The 22,177-nt window shown below is 33.1% G+C and overlaps 2 protein-coding genes across 2 annotated transcripts; both read right to left on the bottom strand.

The window, feature by feature from the left end:
- Positions 1-3,809: 3,809 nt before the first annotated feature.
- Positions 3,810-6,271, bottom strand: LOC114376285 (SCARECROW-LIKE protein 7-like). Its single transcript, XM_028334330.1, has 2 exons — positions 6,053-6,271; positions 3,810-5,914 (listed from the first exon to the last, which is right to left on the bottom strand). Exon 2 carries the CDS (start codon positions 5,899-5,901, stop codon positions 4,342-4,344), a length of 1,560 nt encoding a protein of 519 aa, XP_028190131.1. The 5' UTR covers positions 5,902-5,914; positions 6,053-6,271; the 3' UTR covers positions 3,810-4,341.
- A 9,637-nt stretch (positions 6,272-15,908) lies between these two features.
- Positions 15,909-16,687, bottom strand: LOC114376862. The gene is made up of 2 exons (XM_028335170.1): positions 16,499-16,687; positions 15,909-16,391 (listed from the first exon to the last, which is right to left on the bottom strand). The coding sequence occupies exons 1-2, from the start codon at positions 16,685-16,687 to the stop codon at positions 15,909-15,911; spliced, it is 672 nt and encodes a 223-aa protein (XP_028190971.1).
- Positions 16,688-22,177: the final 5,490 nt, after the last annotated feature.

Genomic DNA, 22,177 nt, shown 5'->3' with positions numbered 1-22,177 from the left:
TAGGTTCAAAAATATTAATTTATTAGATATTTTTGAATTATAATATAATTTATATATTTAGAAGCATTTATTATAAGTTTTAGTTATATAAAATAAACATTTATTTTAAAAAATATTAGTTATAGTAATCATTAAACACTTCCTCTAAACATAATTTGGGACTTTGAATAATGAATTAATAAATATATTTTTTCATTGTAAATTATGGTCAAGTTGTATGAAAAATCACACTAAGAATGAATCGATATAGGCTTTTTTATAAAAAGATTTTTTTTATATTTTTAATTAATGGCTTAAGAACATTTGATAGCATTCTCCAATAATGTCAAGCATTTATAATAAAATATGTAATTCAATGATGTACTTGAGAACTCGAGCTGCATTTATAAGTTGTGTTTACTGTTTAGCCAAGTAAAGAAAAAAATCTTTCATAATGTTTTTCTCATAAGAAGTGTAATAGATTCTTAAGGGCCACAAAACACGTCCTTGGGGTATGCAATAGGCACAATAACAATAGGACCATGTCCAATGTCCATGCAAGTGTTAATAATGAAGCTCGGAGCCAGAGTTACACATGAACACAACACTCATGATTACATCATCGGTTCAGGGTTAGTAACTATACAGCCACAGAGGGAAGCAACAATGACCGAGTGAGAATGAGCAAGTAAGAGAGGTTCGATCAAATTATAGTTAGTTAGGGTAACCCAATTCCCAATCCTACAAACATAATTTATCATTCCTCATGTTTCGGTTGAATAGAAGGAACATGAAGTACTACGATCTTTGAAATGAGAAATGCTTACTGTATCTTTGGTAGGATGAAAAGAAAAAGAGATAAAAAATTTAAATTAAGATAGAAAGTAAAAGTATAGGTCCATTGTTCATTTCACTCATTTTTTTACATTCTTTCGTCTCGATCAAAGCAGAACATAAAACACACTTATTTACATTCTCTTTTCGACATTTTATTATTAGATAAAAATCTATGTAAACTCTATTAACAGAAAATGTCCCCGGTAATAGAGTGATGATAGGATATATGTGTGTGTGTGTGTACTTGAAGCTTCTGTAGTATATATCTTTCGTGCTGAATTTACTTTCTCAGAGGCCACAAAAATTGGTCAGAGAATACAAGAAGGTAAACGCATTGAGCCTGGCCACAAATCTGAGACACGATTAACTTAAATATTATTGTTAGTTTATTCGTTAATCAGTTTTTAACTATTGTATACTATATTTGCTAATTATAGAGCTCTACTTCGTCAAACATAGAGAGGAAGTGAATGTTCATATGGACAGTGATATATCCTTTCCTCACAAACGCATGGGACAACAAGAAAAGGGTCATAGTACAGTGTGAGCCAATGAGATGACCGTTTAGGGAAAATGATTGCCACTGTCACTTCAGTTCTCCAAGAAGTTAACAAAATTTTCGCATCAATCTTCAAGGCAATTTAAGTACTTCAGTAGTAAGGTGGTAAATTTATGAAAATCAAGATAATGATAAAGGTCCTTAATTATGAAGTGTCATAATCTGAATTATTACACGGCCAAAATTGCACCAAATTAATTAAACACTTGCACACACAAGAGACAGCACAAACCCGAGATATTAGTTAGAGAATTAATTATACTGCCCAACAGAGTGCAACTGCAAGACACCTCAACCAATCAGGGATAGCTGACATAAAGATAAGCGACTTGTTGCATGACAAAGAAATTGATCCACTACTACTTGAATACATTTTCCTCATTGACATAAGTTTTTTTTCTTCATATTTTGAGATTCCCTCCAACGAAGAAGTCAATGGGCTACAACTTTATGGGTCCGGGAGCTGTTATGGCATTTAAATTTTAACACCAAGAAAAAAAAATGTTGTCTGATCAAGTTGTCCACCAGCTCCCTCCAGAATCCTATCCTCATTATATCACCAAATCACTGGAATAGAGATTTTACTATGCTGCCAAATGCCACAATTGGCATCCTTTCACAACCCTCAAAGGTACTAGAGATTTAGTGCATCTTTGGATTAAAATTTACAAATTTAGGGTTAAATTCAAGTGTATAAATTGAGTTTGTAAAAATAATCTAAGTCTTGTTTCAATAAAATCGAGTTTTCAGACAAAATTTTAATGTGCAAACGGAAGTAACCATACGTGTCATGAAACTGATTTTACTTTCCAAACTGAATTTAAAAATACCCCAAATAGAAAACCAAATATAGCTTTACATGTTTCTAAACCTCGTTGGCATTTCAAAGAACCATAGTTTAACACATGTACAGACACTAGTGGTGTAAACTTAAGCTTAACGAAAGAGGTAACGAAAATACAGATTTTGTAGAAACAAACTGCTAGTGGTATACGCAGCAGTTGCAAACTAGTATTTTGGTTAGATAAAAGCCAAATTGCAACAGCGGTCCAAATTAATGATACAACTGTCATGCGATTGGCTGTATATCTTACATCTTATACCAAGTGATTAGTTTTAGTACATTAACAACTTCAATTAGCATAGAACCCAGTGTTTGAAGCCTAGAAGTAGAACTGCAAACTACTAATAACCAAAGTTTAGGTATTGGTGCCTTCCTAAAACTTGAAAAAAGATAGTCTTTACAGCTCAGAACAGGCATTAAAGTGCATAAATGAATGCGTTTCTGTCTTGGGATTAAACTCACGAAATGTTTTATTTTAAATAACTGAATATTAGTAGTAAATTTGAAAAGTTTTATCTTTTAGAAGAGCTGTTTTCCCTTTTTCCTTTTTGCCTGATTGAACAACCAATGGTTTTCCTTTCATATCCGCGGCAGGCACACCCATGGTATGATTGGATTGCTCATGATATTTCTGTGACCTGGAAACCAGAAAGAACGTTGCCAATGGCCATATAGCAACCTATGGTTCAATTTTACAACTCCCGAGTATTTCAATTTCAGTTCATTGGCAAAATTTTCATAGATGACATTTTTCTGTAAGAAAAAAAAACATGTGGGATGACTGACAGTTAGTTTTCTGTTATAGAAACAATTGGGTTTCATTTTTTGAGTAGTGGGGCATGGCGTCCGAGATGAGGGAAGGTACTAGTGGGTGTGGATGAGTTATCAAGCACCATATAAAGTGGGGAATAAGACACATACCCAGCCTCACAAAGTGTAGTCTACGTTTAAGGGACCCTTTGGCAAATCAAGTTCAATTAGAGGAACGTCGTATTCACAAGTCACGACCTTGACTTGTCGCAATCACACAAGTCCAGAAACAGCAGTGGCAGTCTCCCTTGTCACGCTCTGGACTCATCTTCCCCGTCTCTGCTGTGCTGTGCCAGGAAGACAAGGAAGGAGCTTGATTGCAGCACGAAAGAGACAGACAACTAAGCCGGGCCATAGATCAACACCACTCGCAACAATTAACAAAGCTATGCTTTCATAAATAAAACACCAAAATAATGGCTCCCCCCCCCCCAAAGCCAGGGAAAGCAGCTTTTTCCCCCACAAAATAGTACATTAATTTTTCACACAGTTGACTGTGCATGAATAATAGGATGGCAGAGAAAAAGAGTGTGTCATCAGTCATCACACACCAATTTCCATGCAACACCTCACTAACAATCAGTCACACGCAAATAGTTAAAAGAATCTTTCATTGAGCAAGTGTACAGGCATTTTCCTCAACAATAATCACTGCGTTATAAAGTTGGGAACAAATTACTACATTGGACGAAAATGAATAATCCATTTTGGAAACTGATGGAAGAAATCATATATAACACCTACCCTATTCAGAGACTCTATCTATCTAGAGAAAGAAAGTAAAGATAAAAATCCTTTGATATTCATTTCATTCATTCAGACCAATTTAAATCCATACAACAAAATCCAATTTACAGAGTCACAAATCACAATGACTAGAAGCAATGAGAAAGAAAGCTTTTCTCCATCCCATTTCTCCCTATTTTCATTGTCACAGTTTGCCTAGCCAATTCTTGAAGCTAATAATAACATCATTGCCACTAGAAGAAAAAAAAAACGCTGATAAGAAATAGAAAAATCAACTAAAAAAACAAAAGTAAGGAGGTGTGGAACTAGTAGAGGACCAAACTGCTGCTAAAGGTGGCAATTCTCCCAAAAACCTCAATTTCTTGTAGTGCCAGCCAATTCACATATCAAATCTTCTGCATAACTTCAGTAATTGAAGAGGCTAGCATAGCACAACATGATCGATCATCCATGGCATATCGACAAATAATAATAATAATAATAATAATTAGTTGTTCCACACCAGGGAAAAAAGGACCAGGTGGAAACCCTTTCCAATAACAATCAACCAAGTCGAACCCATTAACTAACGCCAAGAGGAGACGGTCAAGAGAGGAACATCCTTCCAAGCCAGAGACAAAAACCCCGGTGGTGTAGATTCCACCAGCGAAAACAGAGAACTGTAACTGTAATTCCAGAGAAGTATCTTAGCTTGACTAATTGCATAATGGCTTAGACTCACTGATTCAAAACCAGCACGCTCCATCAGAACCCTCCACTGCTCTTTGTCCTCCATACTCTCCCTCCTCACCGACCCGGGCCCCCCAATGACCGCCGCGATTCGCCGCCCGAGAAGAAGACTCTCCACCTGAAACCTCTCCGGCGAGTCCGCGGCCAAATTAGGCTCCAGAGACTCAAACACAGCAGAGAAGTACTTAAACGCAGTCTTGAAGCGGTTGACAAAGCCGAAACGTGTGACGCTTGCTTCGTACTCGCCAAGGGTGACAATTTTGGGGTTCAAAGACTTGGCCAACCTGAGCGCAGTGTCAACAGCGGTGGGAGGCTCGTCGAGGAGGTTATACAACTGGAGCATGAAGTTAACAGCCAAGGCTTCGTTAGTGTCGTCAATGCAGAAGCTGTTGCGGTCGAGTTGGTGAATGGGAGTGAGAATAGGAGTGAAGTGGAAGTTCAAGTCGAGAAGCTTGGCGAAGTCGGAGAGGCGGTGGGCGGTGGCGGAGAGAGAGGGGCCGGGAGAGGAACCAAGGGAGAGGGCGGGGATGCCGGAGATTCTGATCTTATTGGGCTTTCCAGAAGGACGAGTGGCGAAAGCTTGCAAGAGTGCGGCCCATTGAATCCCTTGGACGATACCGAAGTCGACGATGTGGATGTTGGAGGCGGTTTGGGTGGCTTCAAGGATGGCTTGGTTGGCGGTTAAGTGAGCGAACTTGGAGTAAGGGCAGGCGTCGTTCAGGGCTTTGTAAGAGAGTGTTAACTCCTCATCCCAAGTGCTATTATGGCCCTTTTCTTCTCTGCGGGAGAGGGCCTGCCAGAAGTAAAAGCCCACTCGCTGAGTGGGGTTTCCGTGCTGGGAAACGGATTTTCGCAAACGGCTTAGGGATTCCGCGGCCTGATCCGGCTCCGTTTCGGCCAGGGAGGCGCACTCGGCCAGGGCTTTGAGGAGGGGATGTACGGAGGAGTCGGAGTCGGAGTCCACGGGGGACTGGGGCGGTGGAGGGGGAGGGGGAGGGGGAGTGGGTTGGAGAGGGAGCGGGTTGAGATCGGAGGGGGGGAAGGGGAAATCAGTGGTGTCGGCGGCGGCGATGAGGGAGTCCATCCAGTCGTCGGAGTCGAAGTCGGAGAAGCGGAAGGAGTGGGGGTCGGGTTGGAAGTGGAAAGGGGGATCGGGTTGGAAGGGGTCGGGGGGGAAATCGGTGGTGGGAGGTAGAGGGTAGCCGAGAGGAGGAGTGTTGTTCCATGGAATTGGAGTGTGAAGGGAGAGAGGGTTCTGTTGGTGGTGTAGCAAGTGTTGCTGCTGCTGTTGCTGCTGCTGCTGCTGCTGCTGCTGCTCTTGCTGCTGCTTCTGCTTAATGACTTGCTGCGCAATCGCCATGAGGTTGCCACTGTCTGCACACATGTAAGCCGCCATTCCCTCTTCTCCTCTGCAAATCACGTCACAGCATTTCATTGAGTGTAGGAGAGCACTAGAGTAAAGCAGCCTAGCTATGTTACGATATAAATATGTACAACACAAAGAAGGGGGGGTATAAAGGGAAGGATGAAGAGTTGATTGATTGAACCGTTGAAGCGAGGAGTAGAGAGCCAAGATCCAAGCTAGGGAACCTAGAACGACAACCTGATTAAAGCCATTTCAAAAAGACGCCATCCCCATGGTCCCACCTTTCATTTTTCCCCTAACTCTCTCTCTCTATATATTTCCATCTTAAACTATATTTTCCCAGATACTCCTCCTTAACTATAAACAAACTCTACTCTCTCTTATTGTCACTGTTATTGCTTCTTAAATCCAACATAATGCTTCCTAATGCCCCCTTTTTCTTCGAGGTTATATTCTTCTTCAACTAAACAGTGATGCTACTCTTATAAATCAAATTTGTGACTTCATACAACTTATTTCCTTAAGCTGTTTAGAGTAACTTCATTTACATTATTACTTTATTTCACGTACGTTTTATCCGTCTTTCTGTTTTTGAACCTTGCCAAATTATCAATTTTTTAAAAATTTATTCGAATCTTTCTAGTAATTTGGTAAATTAAACAAATCATTATTACTGTCATATTAATATTTCCTTAATTGTTTACAGAAATACTATTATTATTTATGGAAACTCACGTGATCCCGCATGTGAGTTCATTTCTAATTATCCGAATCCATTCCATCTTGTCCACATGCAATGCATTATTATTAGTACAGTGCAATTTCGGATCACTGACAAACTCCGTAACGCACACAAGGGGAAAATGTATTGCATATTTAATAATGTGAGGGAAATTTTTTGAATTAATTAATCAGTCAATTCTTATACTTTTGCATTTTTTAAAATTAAGTCTTTTAAAATTAGCATCACTAAAGCTTTCTTTAATATTATTATTTGGTATTTTACATTTATAATATACTTTAATCAGCTAATCAAATATATATATATATATATATATATATATATTAGAAAAGTACCAGAAGTACAAAGATAAAAAACAAAAGCTAAATATAAAAAAAGGGGGTATGAAATATATATATTCCGTGGAATAGATACTAAATAACCCCATGATACCTACCCGGAACAAAGGAAATAGGATGTATACAAATAAAACCAGTTTTATATTTATACATAAACTTTACAGTTTAATAGTTACTCATTTTTAATCAAATTTCATTTTTATCTCTTTCAAAGTAAGAGTTTAAAAAGTTAATAACATTATTATATATTATGGTGTTAAAGTGTTGAACGTCATGAACATGTTTGTGTCTGTGGTTGTAGACGATAGAGGATGTGAAAGATTGTGAGCGAGATTGTATAAAATGAGTTAGAGTTACCTTATTCATCATGAGGATATAGTATTTATAGGTCATTATCCGGTCTTTGGTGGGATAGTCATTTATGCCACATATTACTTACGATTTGTGTTTCATGCCCTGACTTATTTAAAAATGCCAGTTTTATAATGTCTAATGTTGGGATAATCCTCATAGCAGTCAATGTTATTTTGTAAAAGTAATAGACTTAAACTTAAAAGAGTATAAAATTATATATCTTTTCGTAACATATATGATAATTTAAATTGGATAACATTATTAAAAAAATTATATTATCAGTACATATATTATTTAAGTACGATATATATATATATATATATATATATATATATATATATATATATATATATATTTAAATAACCCAATGTTTGACTTTAATCTCTAAAAAAAAAAAAATTATTCCTCATTTATCAAAATGTGCTAAATGATGTGATCGCTGGCTGATATCTTTACCAAAAAATTGTCTTGCTTTGGTCTTTTATTTATAAAAGATACTATCCTATGATATATTTTCTTAAATAAGAAATAAAAAAGACATTGTTTTTAGAAACTAAAAGCAAGCATTATACTATTTATACGGACTAAATTATATTTAATTTGTTATCCTACAATTCATATCTTGTTTATTATTATTATTATTATTATTATTATTATTATTATAGTTTTACATATTATTTTTTTAGATGAATACAAAAAACAAATACAGATAGGCTCATAGGATCTAGAAAATATTTCCAATCTATTTTTTTACAGCATTTTTCATAATTTAAGAGAAAAAGTGTAAAAAAATACGAAAATAATATTTATTACTCTAAAATGATTAGCTCCAGCTGCCACGATACTGTACACATGTCAGCTTACAACAGCAAAATAGTGTCATTACAGTATTACACTGCAAGAATTTGAAGCACTGTTCATTCGATTTTTTATTATTTATCAATTAAAATTTCAAATTAAATTGAAACAATTGTATAATTCCTAGCATTTTTCAGTATATTGTCCTTAAAAACTAGATATTTTTTTTATGATTTATTATTTAATATATGTGTATCATCATCAAATATAAAATTTAAGTTTTGTAATTATTTTAGGATTTAATATATTTTCAGTTTTCTAAAATGTGATTTGCTCAGAATTAGTTTCTATTAAATATTTTTCTTAATTATCAGTCATCGTGTTTAATCAAGAGCAATGTGTTTGAAGTCTCTCAATAAATATTTTAAGAAATCAAAAGTAAATGATTCTATGTTTTTAACATTAACAAAGGACGAAAATTTTAAATTTTCATTATTTTAGGTAGTCGAGGAAAATGTAGTAGGAAGGAACGACCTAATTTACGAACTCAATAAGCACTTATGTTTATGTGCCCATTTATTTCAGTTTATTTTAAAATATTTTTTAATAAAATAATTAATTTATGTTTTTTATGTCAAAGTAATCAATAAAAAGAAAAAAATAATGGTAAAAATAATATGTCAAATTGAAGATTTTTAAAAAAAAATCTTTTATTATTTATTGAAAATAAATGCTTTTACTTAATGTAAAAAAATATTTCCACTTAATGTAAAAAAATATTTCCACTTAATGTAAATCAAATACTTTTTAGACTTATTTTGTTATGGTTTTCTTTTTGCTTTATTTTTTTTATTATATTATTATTTTTTTTCTCTTATACAAAAGTTCAAATGATGCAAGGGATCATATTGAGATGAAAATCTTTGAATGCACTAATAATAATTAAAACTGACAAGTAAATTAAGTATATATATATATATATATATATATATATATGGTTAAGAATTAAAATCTTATTTACCAACTGTACTAAAATTCATCAATAATAAAAATATATTAAAAATAAATTTAATATAAATAAATACATTAGCTGCATTTTTAATATGTGTATTATTATCTTAAATAACAATTAAAAGTATATGAAGCAAGAATGTAGCTAATATTTTATAATACAAATCCTAGCTTATTCAGATAAAGTGTGACCCATCTCGAAGTGATTTCTTTTTACGTGACCCAATGACCCCATTATTTGTTTATGATGATGTAAAATTTAATAAATAAAAATGAATAATAAGTAGAAAAAGGTACAATCAATTATTGTTTGTCTACACGGGTAATATAAGTTTACACTGTTTAACTAAGTGGTTAAGAATTTAAATATTGATTTTAATCAATTAAATATAAAATAAATTATGTTAAAAAAATTTAAATATGCATTTATGATTTTCAAAAAAAAAATCAGCAATTATAATAAAAACTCTTTTACATCATTATCATAATAAAAAATATAAAACTGAAAAAAAAGGGAGTTAGTAGGGAGTCTAGAGTGTTCTTTTTTGAGGGCGGTTGGGTGGGTCCAGAGGGTAGAAGGTATTAGGAAAGGTGGGGCCCAGGGTTTGGGGGCGATCTTGGACCAACGGAAATGCAAATGCAAATGGTGAAAGAAACGGAATGGAAAGCAGCGGTGCAGGATATTTTGACGGGATAATCGCTATCAAACTCACATTTAACGTTCATCCATTCTCACTCTGCGTGTAATCCACTAATCACACCTCACCATGCAGTCAACTCCCTTTAGTAAGTCTTCTATAATCATCATTTTCATTTCATTAATTCAAATAAATCAACATCTATACACAAGTATATTTTATATTAATTAATCCATCTACGCTTTTATACATCTTAATTATTGATTCAAGTGTCTGCTAATTACGCCATGCTTACATCCTTAACCTATTGCAACATCATCCACCATCAATTTAAGTAACTTGTTTAACATTAACAAATACCATGCGCGTGCACATTCTTTGTAATTACATGGACAGTTTCCAATTACAATAACATATCCCCTAACAACTGTCTTTGTTTGAATAGTCATATTTGTTGTTGTCATTAAATGGAGTTAATGACTTAGTAGAAAACAACAGCATTCTAAAAAAGAAGAAAAAAAATAGAAATTTAAAAATTAAATAAACATAGTAATTTTTTTTTTTGAATCGCGAGTAGAATAGAGTACATCATTCTAAAAAAAAAAAGTAAAAATTCATCCCCTCACACATATATAAAGTCTTTTCGACGTTATAAAGTTTGAACGGCGGCCATTAATAGTTGAGGTTGATTGAGTTGGAAAACAATGAACTGCGTCTTTGATTAAAAATTGATCGTGGGAAACTATAAGCAGACAAAATTAAACGTCACAATCTGAGTCAATGGTAGAGTGATTAGACAAGAAATCAAAGCCAGCCATACTTTGCTTATCTTTGAAACCTAATAGGCCCACCAAATTCGCCTTAATTATCCACACTTTTTCCATTCAAGTTAGAAGGGGATATTTTATTAAATTAAAAAAACACTTTTTTACCTTTATTTCTTGCTAAAAAAGTTTCATTTTCGAATTTAAGCATACATAACTTTTTACAACACATTTCATCTAAGTATACATATACAGGTGCAGATTAAAGGTATTTATTAATTTACAAGTAGAGATTAATTCCTCAACAATATAAAAAATGATTAGAGCCAGTTTTGTTTCTTTTAAATATATTGTGTTTCATTTACCTTAATACATATGGTTAGTAATCAGTTTTTCTACTCTTTAATTACCTGCACTCTTTATTAAGTGCCAGCTTTAAAAAAAATTAATCATTTTGCATATTCAAGATAATATTAGTAATTATTTTACATTCTCATGAAATTAACGAGAGAGAAACGAAGAATAATAATGATAAAAAATAATTAATACTATAGATAAATGGTATAATAGAAAATATATAATCATTTTAATATAGTATAGGATTCTTTTGAGTAATTTGTTGTTATTCTTTTTATAATAAGATCCTTCCCAAATTATCTTGGGCATTAATTTATTTTTAAAATTGTTTTTAATTACTTAATATTCTTTTAGTCATTAAATAAAAAAATACTATATTTAATAATTTATTAAACTCTTATCCCTTTTTCATTAAATTAGGAAAGAAACACTAACTATTATTTTAAGTAGGATGTATTTATTAATTAAATGGAAATATATTAAAAGAATAAAGTTTCAATAAACTTAAGCTAGCTAGATGAATGTAAATACAATTTTAAAAATATTATATAAATTATTAAAAGTTGTAATACTACTAATCAAATTAACAATTTAATTTTGATATATTGTTCCTTTCCCAAAAAAATGATTTATTGTTAATCAATGTAAAAATTATATGATTAATCAATTAAAAAACACTTTAAGTGTAATCTTGAAAATAGTTATTACAAAAATCAATATTTTTAATTATTTATCAAATTATTATTAAACGAAAGTGTAAAAAACATCTTCTTAAATTATTTTATTTATTATTTTGTATATAAAGTGACTAATGAAAGTAGGTTTAAATTCTTTAAGTAAAATTCCAAATTTATGTATCATAGTCATGTAGCTGAAAAAGCATGATCCACTAAAAGTTTTACTAAAAAATTATTAATAACTGTTTTGATAGAGAATAATCATCAATGCTATTGATGAACCAACAGGGCGAGAAAAAAAAAATCCTGAATATATTCAAAGGAATCCCGAATATAGGAGTAGATAACTAGAGAGATTTAGTTTTGATGATACGAGACATTGACGCATTAGCTTTTGAGACGAGGAAGGCAAAGGAAGTTCCTTAATTTTTGCTAAAATGACGCTACGAATGATGTTAATAATTTGGTTTCGTTCGTAGTAGAGATACGAATTCCTGTGGTAAATAACATATATAGAAAGGTTACCTTCTTGGGATGGTAACAATACCATGAGTGCATGACCCATACCATATGTGATAGAAAATGATAGATCGATGTGAAGAAGGAATTGACAACTCAATCTTAGCTCTTGTTTTTCTTAATGCTTCGCAAGCAAATTAAAGCCGGCATATAAGACACACTATCACTACATGCATCGCTTTATCATTTTTTTCTGTAATATATATGTCACTTCTGTTCTGTGCCCATTTACTTATATATTATTATGGACTTCATTTTGTCCATACCTATGATATCGGAATAACCCTTTCCATATCTTCACTCATTGGATGGTGGAAGCACCAAGCCTAGCTCCTTCGTGGCAGACCTAGCTTTGTGGTTTGACGACCTTTGTCTCTCTCATTCTTCATTCATCATTAATTGAAGAAAAAAAAAACATTAACAACTTTATAGTTTTTATATTAATTTTCCCCCGTAATTCATATTTTTCTTGCTGATTATCGATCCTTATTTTAATTACTTGATCAATTATTTTTAAACTTACTCAATTGCTACGGTAGTTAGACTAGACTTATTTTAATAAAAACAATTATTTAAATAAATAACTATTTCATCAATTGGTAGTTGGTATTCTTGTTTATTGTCAAACATTGGGTACTATAAAAACTAATGAATGCCTGGATAGGTTTTTGTTTGAACTTAATACATCTTATAATCACAAATAACCTGGGGAATATATATTTTTGTATTTCATATTAAAGTAACTTGAATTATATAACTCACATACTTCACAATCGATCTCTCGTGACTCTATAAGATAAATTCAAAATACTTGCACAATTTTGATATGTAGCATAATCTCCATTTTCCCCCTTGGATTTGGTCCAATGCTATCAACACAAGGATTTGATGCTAGAACTTGAGGAAAGATAGAGCTAAAAAAATAGAAATATATGAAATGTATTATTGAGAAGTTATTTTAATTACAACATGTATTGAGTTTATTTATAGGCAAAAGTAACTATGCCTATTTAAAAAGTTAACCAATAAATCTCTTGGTTATAGACTAAAGATATTGAATTACCCTTTTAACACCCCCTATAATTCAAAAGCTCTAAACTTATACAATACTGAACACTGTTAAAAAAACATCAGAAACACACAATGTTCAACATTTTTCTTAGCATCAAAAACCTCTCAGTCTTCAATCCTTTGGTCAAAATATCAGCCACTTGAACTTCTGTTGAACAATGATGCAAACCTATCCTTCTTCTGCACACTTGATCCCTGAGAAAATGAAACTTAGTCTTTATATGTTTGCTTCTCCCATGGCTCACAGGATTCTTGGCCAAATCTATGGCAAGTTTACTGTCAATTTGCAGCTCAATCTTCTCAAAACTGTCACACTTCAACTCAGCTAGTAAGGACAATAGCCAGAGACCTTGACACGATGCATTGTAGGCAGCTACATACTCAGCTTCACAGGTTGACAAAGCAACAACATCTTGCTTGCTCGAGCTCAAGGATATTGGAGCACCTGATAACAAGAACACAAAACTAGAAGTGCTTCTTCTATCTACTTTATCTCCACACCAGTCTGAGTTTGTATAACCCACGAGATGTAGATCACCCTTCTTTTTCTGATTTGGAAACAAAATATCACAATTTTATGTCCCCTTTAGGTACCTCATGATCCTCTTGGTTGTTGCTAAGTGAGACTGCTTTGGACGAGTCATAAATCTGCTAATCACTCCAACACCATAAGAAATCTTTGGTCTACTCTGACAAATGAACCTCAAACACCAAACAATTTTTCTATACAAAGTTGCATCTACATTCTGTTCACTTTGTGAGTTGTCAATCTTCAAATTGGCGTTTACTGGAACTGCTACTAAGTTGCAGTTTTGCATGTGAAACCTCTTCAAAGTTTCAGTGATGTATTTCCTCTTATGCATTATAATGCCTCTGCTAGTCTTCATGAACTCAATACCCAGGAAGTAAGAAAGTTCACCAAGGTCAGTCATCTCAAATTATGACCCTAGTTGTGTCTTCAAGTTCTCAATTTTCCTCATGTTACTTCCTGTAATTACCAAGTCATCTACATAAAGGCATAGTAGCAGAGCTTCATCATTCTTGAGAAATTTCACATAGACACCATGCTTTATAATGCATTTCTTGAATCCACTGTCAGTTAGGAATGAGTCAATTCTCTTATTCCATGCTATAGGTGCTTGTTTGAGCCCATATAGTACTTTCTTCAACTTCAGCACTTTATATTCTTGTCCTGTAGTCTCAAATCCATGAAGTTGTTGTACATATACTTCTTCTTCTAGGGGTCCATTTAGGAAGACAAACTTTACATCCATTTGCCATAGTTTCCACCTTTTCCAACTTTCCAAAGCAACTATCAACCTCACAGTCTCAAACCTAGCCATTGGTGCAAAGACTTCTTTGTAATCATAGCCTTCTTTCTGCATAAAGCCCTTTGCCACTAGCCTGACTTTGTGTTTAGCAATATTCTCATCTGGTTTGAGCTTGTTCTTGAAAACCCATTTGACCTTTATAGTTGTTTTTCCATTTGGTAGACTAGCTAGCTCTCATGTCTTGTTCCTTTCTATGGCTTTCAACTCTTCTCTCATAGCTTCTAACCATACTTCCTTTTTAATTACTTCTTGGAAGGTGACAGGTTCTTCTTCTCCCATTAGTGCTAGATGAACCAATTCACCATCATCATCTATTGCACTATCAAGAAACATTTCATAGTTTTATAGTCTTGTTGGCAAGTTTCTAGTCCTTGTGGATCTTCTTCCCTCTACTTCTTGAACTGCACCTGTAGGTTTAGCTTGAACTTCACCTGTAACATCATCAGGTTATGGTTCACTCAATGTTTTTGTGTTGATCTGCATCATTGGCTTATTGTTTGGATCATGCTTGTCCTTCATCCATGTGTTTAGTTCATTAAATTGCACATCCATACTGAAAACTATTTGATTCGTTCTTGGATTTAAGAGTTTGTATGACCCTGTGGGATTGTAGCCAACAAAGATCATGTGTTCACTCTTGTCATCTAATTTCTTCCTTGTTTGATCAGGAATATGTCTGTAACATGTTGAGCCAAAAACTCTTATATGCTTCTCAGATGGTGTTTTCCCTGATCATTCAACTTCTAGTACTTGATTTTTAAGTTGTTGTGTGGGGCACCTATTCAGTACATATGTTGTCGTGACAACTGCTTCTCCCCATATGGCTTTAGGTAGGTTCTTTCCTTTCAACATGCTCCTCACCTTGTTCATAATGGTCCTGCTTTTTCTCTCAACTACACCATTGTGTTGTGGTGTGTAGGGGGTTGTTACTTCATGTAGGATGCCTTTGTCTATGCAAAAGGCTTTAATTTCTCTAGAGTTAAACTTTCCTCCTCCATCTATTTTAAGGATCTTCAACTTCTTCCCTGATTGTTTTTCAGTCATGGCTGTGAATTTCTTTTGGTTCTCAAATACTTCACTCTTAACCTTGAGTAAGTATGTCCACATTTTCATGCTAAATTCATCAACAAAAGACACAAAGAGCTTGTTCCCACCTAGAGTGGGAACCTCAAATGGTCCACAAACATTAAAGTACACTACATGTAGTAAATCATTGGCTCTAGTGGGTGTGTAGTTGCTAAAGGATGTTCTTGTTTGCTTGTTAATCATGCAATGGTCACAAACAAATTTAGGGATTCTAACTTGTGGCAAACCAGTCACCATATTTTTTGCATGTAGAAGGTTTAAATCTTTGAAATTGAGATGTCCATACCTCATGTGCCAAAGCCAAGACTCATCTGATTTGGTTTATGCATTTAGGCCCTGAGAATCAAATGCTCATAACTTCACTTGGAAGGTCCTGTTCTCTGAGATTTTGGCCTTCAATATTTTCTTCTGCATTCTGTCAAAGATCTCCATTGTGCCATCATGGAGGTTCATGCTGAATCCTTTCTGCAGTAACTGACTAATGCTTAACAAATTGTTCTTCATTGTGGGAACATACAAAACTTCTATTATCAAGGCCTGGCCTCCATCTTTCCTTTGGATAAGCACGCCACCAGTTCCTTTTGCTTCAATGACTCTATTGTCTGCGAATTTGACCTTGCTTCTCTTCTTCATATCAAAATTTACCAGCCACTCTTTATGTCCAGTCACATGGTTGGAGCATCCTGAGTTAAGATACGAAGTATCATCGTTTCCAGCCTCTGTATTTGTTGTCATCATCAATAACAAGGTGTTGTCTTCTACATCAACATCTTCACCTTTTGCCAAGTTTGCTTTTGGATCTTGTCTCCCCTTAGATTGATTCTGAGTTGGTGCCTGTCATTATGTAGAGAAATGCCCAATTTTACCACAATTGAAGCATTTAAGTCTCTTTCTATCAAATCTTTTATTTCCTCCTCTATACTGCCTGTACCCTTCTCTACCATTGGACGATTCAGGTTGTTCTGAGTCATGTTTTTCAGGTTCTTGCTATTGAGGAGCCTTTCCAGCATTCGATCTTGGATCTCTACCCCTACCTCATGTTTTGTTGTAGCTTTTACCACTACTTCCTCCTCTTCTATAAGTTCGTGCTTGCAATGCCTAATTTGTGTGCCTCTCAGTGGTTTGCTCATGGGCTTCAAGGGATCCTTGAAGTTCTCCGATCTTCAGAGACTCTACAGATTCCTCCATCGCTACAACGATATGATCGAATCTTGGGGTTAGAGTTCGCGATATTTTTTCAACAATCGTGGATTTTGTGATCGTTTCACTACACGATTTCATTGAATTCGTCAGCTTGATAATTCCATTGAAGAAATCTGCAATCTTTTATGTATCCTCCATTTGCATTAGCTCGTATTGACGCCTCATGGTTTGCAACCTTACTTTCTTCAATTGATTTGCACCGGCATTTCCCTTTTCTAGAATGGGGAATATCCACACACTAGTGAAGAAGACACATTGCCTTGCAGTCTATCTTCTTGTTCTCCTTGTGGATAGCTTTTTGCGCCTTCGTGACCCTTTCAAGAAGGCTTGGGCAGCCTTCTTCCACGATGTCCATGACATCTTGATAGTTGAGGATCGCCTTCATCTGGATGCACCATCTTTCCCAATTCTTGCCATCAAAGATGAGGAGGACGGTGGCAAAGCTTCCAGTGTTAAGAGTTATTCTTGCAGCAAAGTCTTCCTGGGATTCCTTGCTCTTGATACCAAATGTTAGAACCAGAGGAAAGATAGAATTAAAAAAATAGGGATATATGAAATGTATTATTGAGAAATTATTTCAATTACAACATGTATTAAGCCTATTTATAGACAACAGTAACTATGCCTATCTAAAAAGTTAACCAGTAAATCTCTTGATTACAAACTAGAGGTATTGAATTACCCTTTTAACATTTGAGACGTTGCTATCGATGAAGTAAGGTCACATCTAAGTAGACATAATAATAGATCTTATCATTGGACTTTAGAAAGCTAGTGACGAGGATGAATCACCCTCGGAGTCACACCACGTTTTATTCTATTCTGTATGGACAGTAAGTAAGTATTTTGTTTTCATTTTTCACTGTCTTGTTAATCAAGTTGTGGGGGCAAATTAAACCAATCGTAACATTCAAAGAGATGCCAAAGTTGCTCGTCCAAGTGGGGGTCTATATATCAATTCAGCATTATTTTGGTTATTTAGTCCAACATTTTTAGGCGAAACATACATAAATCAGAACACAATCTACATGCACCCATAGTCTATGGACAACAAGTCTGGACCCAGGTCATAAATGCAAAAAGTGGATTACTTCATGGCTCGTGTTGACTGGCTTAATTTACTGGATACTACAGCAAATTCATTTAATAAGTTAATTAGTGGATAGAAAAATTGCTGCTCCACTCACTTAACCGACGAAATGACAGGGGGAAATTTGCGAATTATAAATTTTATAACCAGTACTACATGTCGTGAAGATACTCAATCGTAGACTTAAAAACAGTTCCATATTTTAAGGCCATGTAATGCACAAAGCCCTTGTATTATTGGTATTAATAAATATGTTGCAATTTTCAAGTGCTCAAGTTTCGTAAATGATGGCTAAGAAGACATTACATTTTTTCCATATTATTTATTTATTTATTCTTGTTGAATTCTTTCTCTCCCTTTATATATAGAGAGAGACACACCCACGTACTCCGGTCAAATTTGCAGTGAAGCGCTTTCTTGAACAAATAGCATAGTTGCACAAAAAAAATGGAAACAAGTAGGGGACACAAGCTGTTTTTAGTTGGACTTTTGGAAGGAGATAAAGACGTTGTCATATGAATGATGGTGGAAGGCACCATGACTTTGACATAATTCGATCAGCTACTCATTAATTTCTTTCAAAATTTACCTATCTTCTGTTTGTTTTAAAAAAGTGAAAAACAAATATTTCCCTCCATTGTATATGTGACAAATTGACGGTAGTATCTTTCAGTTTCTATGTAACCGTTATGACCAAAAATAATGAACCCACCAAAGCAGCCAGTATCATAGCCTGATTTTATTTACCAAGAGAAGGACACAGACATACAAAAACACATAACTATGTTGCTTTCCGTTGGATCCAACTAAGGCCGGAAATGAGTTGAATTGGGTTGGAGTTAATTGGATTGTTCCTAAATTTGGTGTGACTGTTTTATATTTTTATAAGACATCATATTATTTTTGATTTATGTAATTGTTTTGTTTCTAATATATTAAATTTTAAAAATTTTAAATTATGTTATTTTAGGTTTTTTAAAACTTTTCGTTTGAAATGTTATTTTTCAGTTAATATTTAAATTTTAAAATAATTAATTTAATATGGTGACAGTTAAAAATTCCCACTTACATTATTTTATTTTAAAACCACTAAAAAACCTTCATTTCCTCTCACCACTACTGTTGTTTGTCGTCTTCACCGCCGGATTCCTTCCCTTCTTCTACGTTCAAAAAACGCACCAACAGCAACGCAAAACACATCAAATGAAGAAGACTCAGAAACTGAGGCAACAAGATCTTTCTGGAATCTTCGGTGGTCATCCTGGCAAAGGTAGTGGTGATCTGTTCGGAGCATTGGGTGGCCCACAACAACGTCCGACGTCCGGCGGTTGCAGATCGACGGTGGCATGGCGGTATCCAACAGTTGCAAAGGATGAGCGGTCGAAGCTCAAATGGGAATCTGTGTGGGAGAAAAACTAAGATCTGGAAAAAAAAACTCATATCTGGAAATTTGCAAGCTTGTTTCACTAAGCTTTCCCGAAAAGCTTGGAGCTTGGAATCCATGGAAGAAGGTAGCTTCTTGTAATCTCTAAACTTGCCGAAAACGAACGCTCCCTGGTGGGTACAATATGTACACTTGGTGTCGACAATGTGGCTAATATGTTGTGTTCGTGCAGAGGTGTGGTAGTCAATTCCATTTTGGGACATTTCTACAAACATTACATGGGTGTGGGTGTACTGGTGTAGTATCAGTCGCATATGCAGATGGCAGGACCTAAGCTCAGGCAAAGGCAACCAATAGTGAGACCAGCATAAGAAAAATCAGTTCAGAAGCTATGGTGACCAGGGAAAACACTTTAGAAAAAAAAAAAGTGTTCGTTTTAGCAACGGGGAGGAAATGTAGGTTTGTTTTTTAGTTGTTTACAATTTATAAAACAAAATACAATTTATAAGATTAAAATAAAATATTTAAAACTTAATGCATCACAATAAAACAACACTAAAACATAATATATTAAAAATGACATTAAATTTTTTTATAGTTTAAACTTGAAATTTGTTAATACGCGTCTATTTTTAAGTTTAGATCTGGCTTATCTTTATAGAAGTTTGTTATATTTATTAGCTCATTTAAATATATGTTTGATATTAAGAAGTATAAAAAATATTATTTTTTAAAAAAAATCAAAAATTTTCATTAAATATAATAAGATAATTTTAAATCACAAAATATATACAAAATTTACCTACAAACATTACATGTTATATATTATCAAAGTTTTTTAAGTCTCACAAAAAATATTATTCTTTTATTATCCATCTATGCTTATACAAAATAATTTATTTTAAACATTAATTGAAATGATTTAAATTGTTAAACTATTAAAATAATTTTATAATTTAAATAAAATAATTATAATATTATATTATAATAATAATTTTTATTATAAAATATTATTATTAAATGGGTCGATCCGTCAAACTTAATAGGTCTTTTTTAAGATGTTCAGCCTAACTTATTTAACTAAACAATCTTTTTAAAGTGTTTTGAGCTTGACTTTTTTTACTAAATGAACTAAACCATGTACAAATAAACTAAACCAATACACATGTGAAATAAGAGGGAAAAAACATCACACTTAAAACTCGGGTTAAATAATCTATACATATATAAATACATAAAAGGAGAACTCTAGTCAAGGTGGATAGTCAAGTTTTTTAATAAAAATTAGTTGCTAGTAAAACTGGGCAAACTAATTTTGGCCCACGGGCCGCCACCTATGAAATTAGTCGTCTGCGCTATATGAGACTTTTTTAGAGTCCGTTGAAATCATGGGTTCTTTAACCTGATTTGTTTAACCCGTGGGTTAAGTAGGTTTTACTCACATATTTTTATAATTTAATATTAAGAAATAAAATACTGATAAATAAGAGATGTAAACAAAGTAAAAATAAAATTAAAAAAACATATAAAATTTAAGTACTTTATATATGATTCAGTGGTTGATGAATGATGATAAAAAATTTTGATTTGTTATTGAGTTTAAGATACAAATTTTGTTACCATTTTGGATAAATAAATTTTTTATTAGACATTTCATTGTTAAGTTTTTTAAATGGATCAAAATATATATATTATAAAATTTAATTTTCTATTTTTTTAAAATGTTTTTGTCTAATACAGGTCGGTTGGCTAAACCCACAAGTTATACGGGGTGGGGGTGGGCTTGCTAAAATTGAGTTCGTTTGAAATGCGGCTTCGCATGACAGGCTTTACATGATACGGGCTTTGTAGTTTGGGGGATTTGTGAAATTTTAAAAATACAAGGCAAAACGTGCAAGAAAAAATGGTTATGAATAAATTTAAATGATCTCAATTCTCATACAATTTATTCAAACAACCTGAAAAAGAGGTCATATGTTGTTATTGTGTAAAAGTGATTTTTTTTCCTTCTAATTTTTGGATTATTTTATCGCTTAATAGACTGCACCACATTATAAAGGTGTAAGTGGATATAGATTAACTTGCAAATTAGGGTGTAAGTAATTCGAATTAAATTGTGTTTTATTTATTTTTTTAACTTACTTGGATTGATTTACTTTTTTTTTTATTTTGACAACTCAGTTCAACTTTAATTGAATTAGTTAATGGGTCAAGTCATTAAAAAATAAACATCTCTTGAGGTCTTTTTGAAAAAAATTAAAAAAATCCTTAAACTAAAAAATATCAAGGATATTCTTTTTGACAAAATAATAATAGCATTTTTAAAAAAATTAATATTCATAAAATATTATATTATATATAGTAAATAAAAAAGTTATAAATATATATTTATAATATTGTTCATAAAATAATATATTACCTTAAAATAAAAAAATATTATCTTTGAGAATGAAATGTGCTTAATGTTAGATTTTTATATTGGATTTAATTCAATTTTAATTGAATTTATTAAAGTAATTCACTTACACCCCTATTATAAATCCAATCAACCCAACTCAACCTAATTTATAATTCATGCGATTTGTTTGATTTCATTTTGAACTCAATTATAATTATAATTAGATTGGATATTGCTTTGAGGTCCGAAATCAATTAATAATCATTCTAAAATTATCGTGTAATTTGGGACATCTGCTATGTCTTTCTTGTGATAGTGTTAGATTTTATTAACATGACTAATTTCTAATCGTGTTTGAGTTGAAATGATTTATTTGTGAGTATTTTAAACTTTTTTCACAATGCATTGTCATTTGATTGTGGTCTAATTGTGCATGTTAATTGTTTAACTAGTTCCTGCATATTATAGGAGTTGATTAAATTTATATATATTATCACGTGGATTATTTTTACGCATACATCTAGTGAGAATTAAAACTGTAATCT

Source organism: Glycine soja, chromosome 11 (assembly GCF_004193775.1).
Source record: "Glycine soja cultivar W05 chromosome 11, ASM419377v2, whole genome shotgun sequence".
Lineage (NCBI taxonomy): Eukaryota > Viridiplantae > Streptophyta > Magnoliopsida > Fabales > Fabaceae > Glycine > Glycine soja.
The sequence above is the reverse complement of the archived record's forward strand: the minus strand, read 5'-3'. Positions and strand labels throughout refer to the sequence as shown.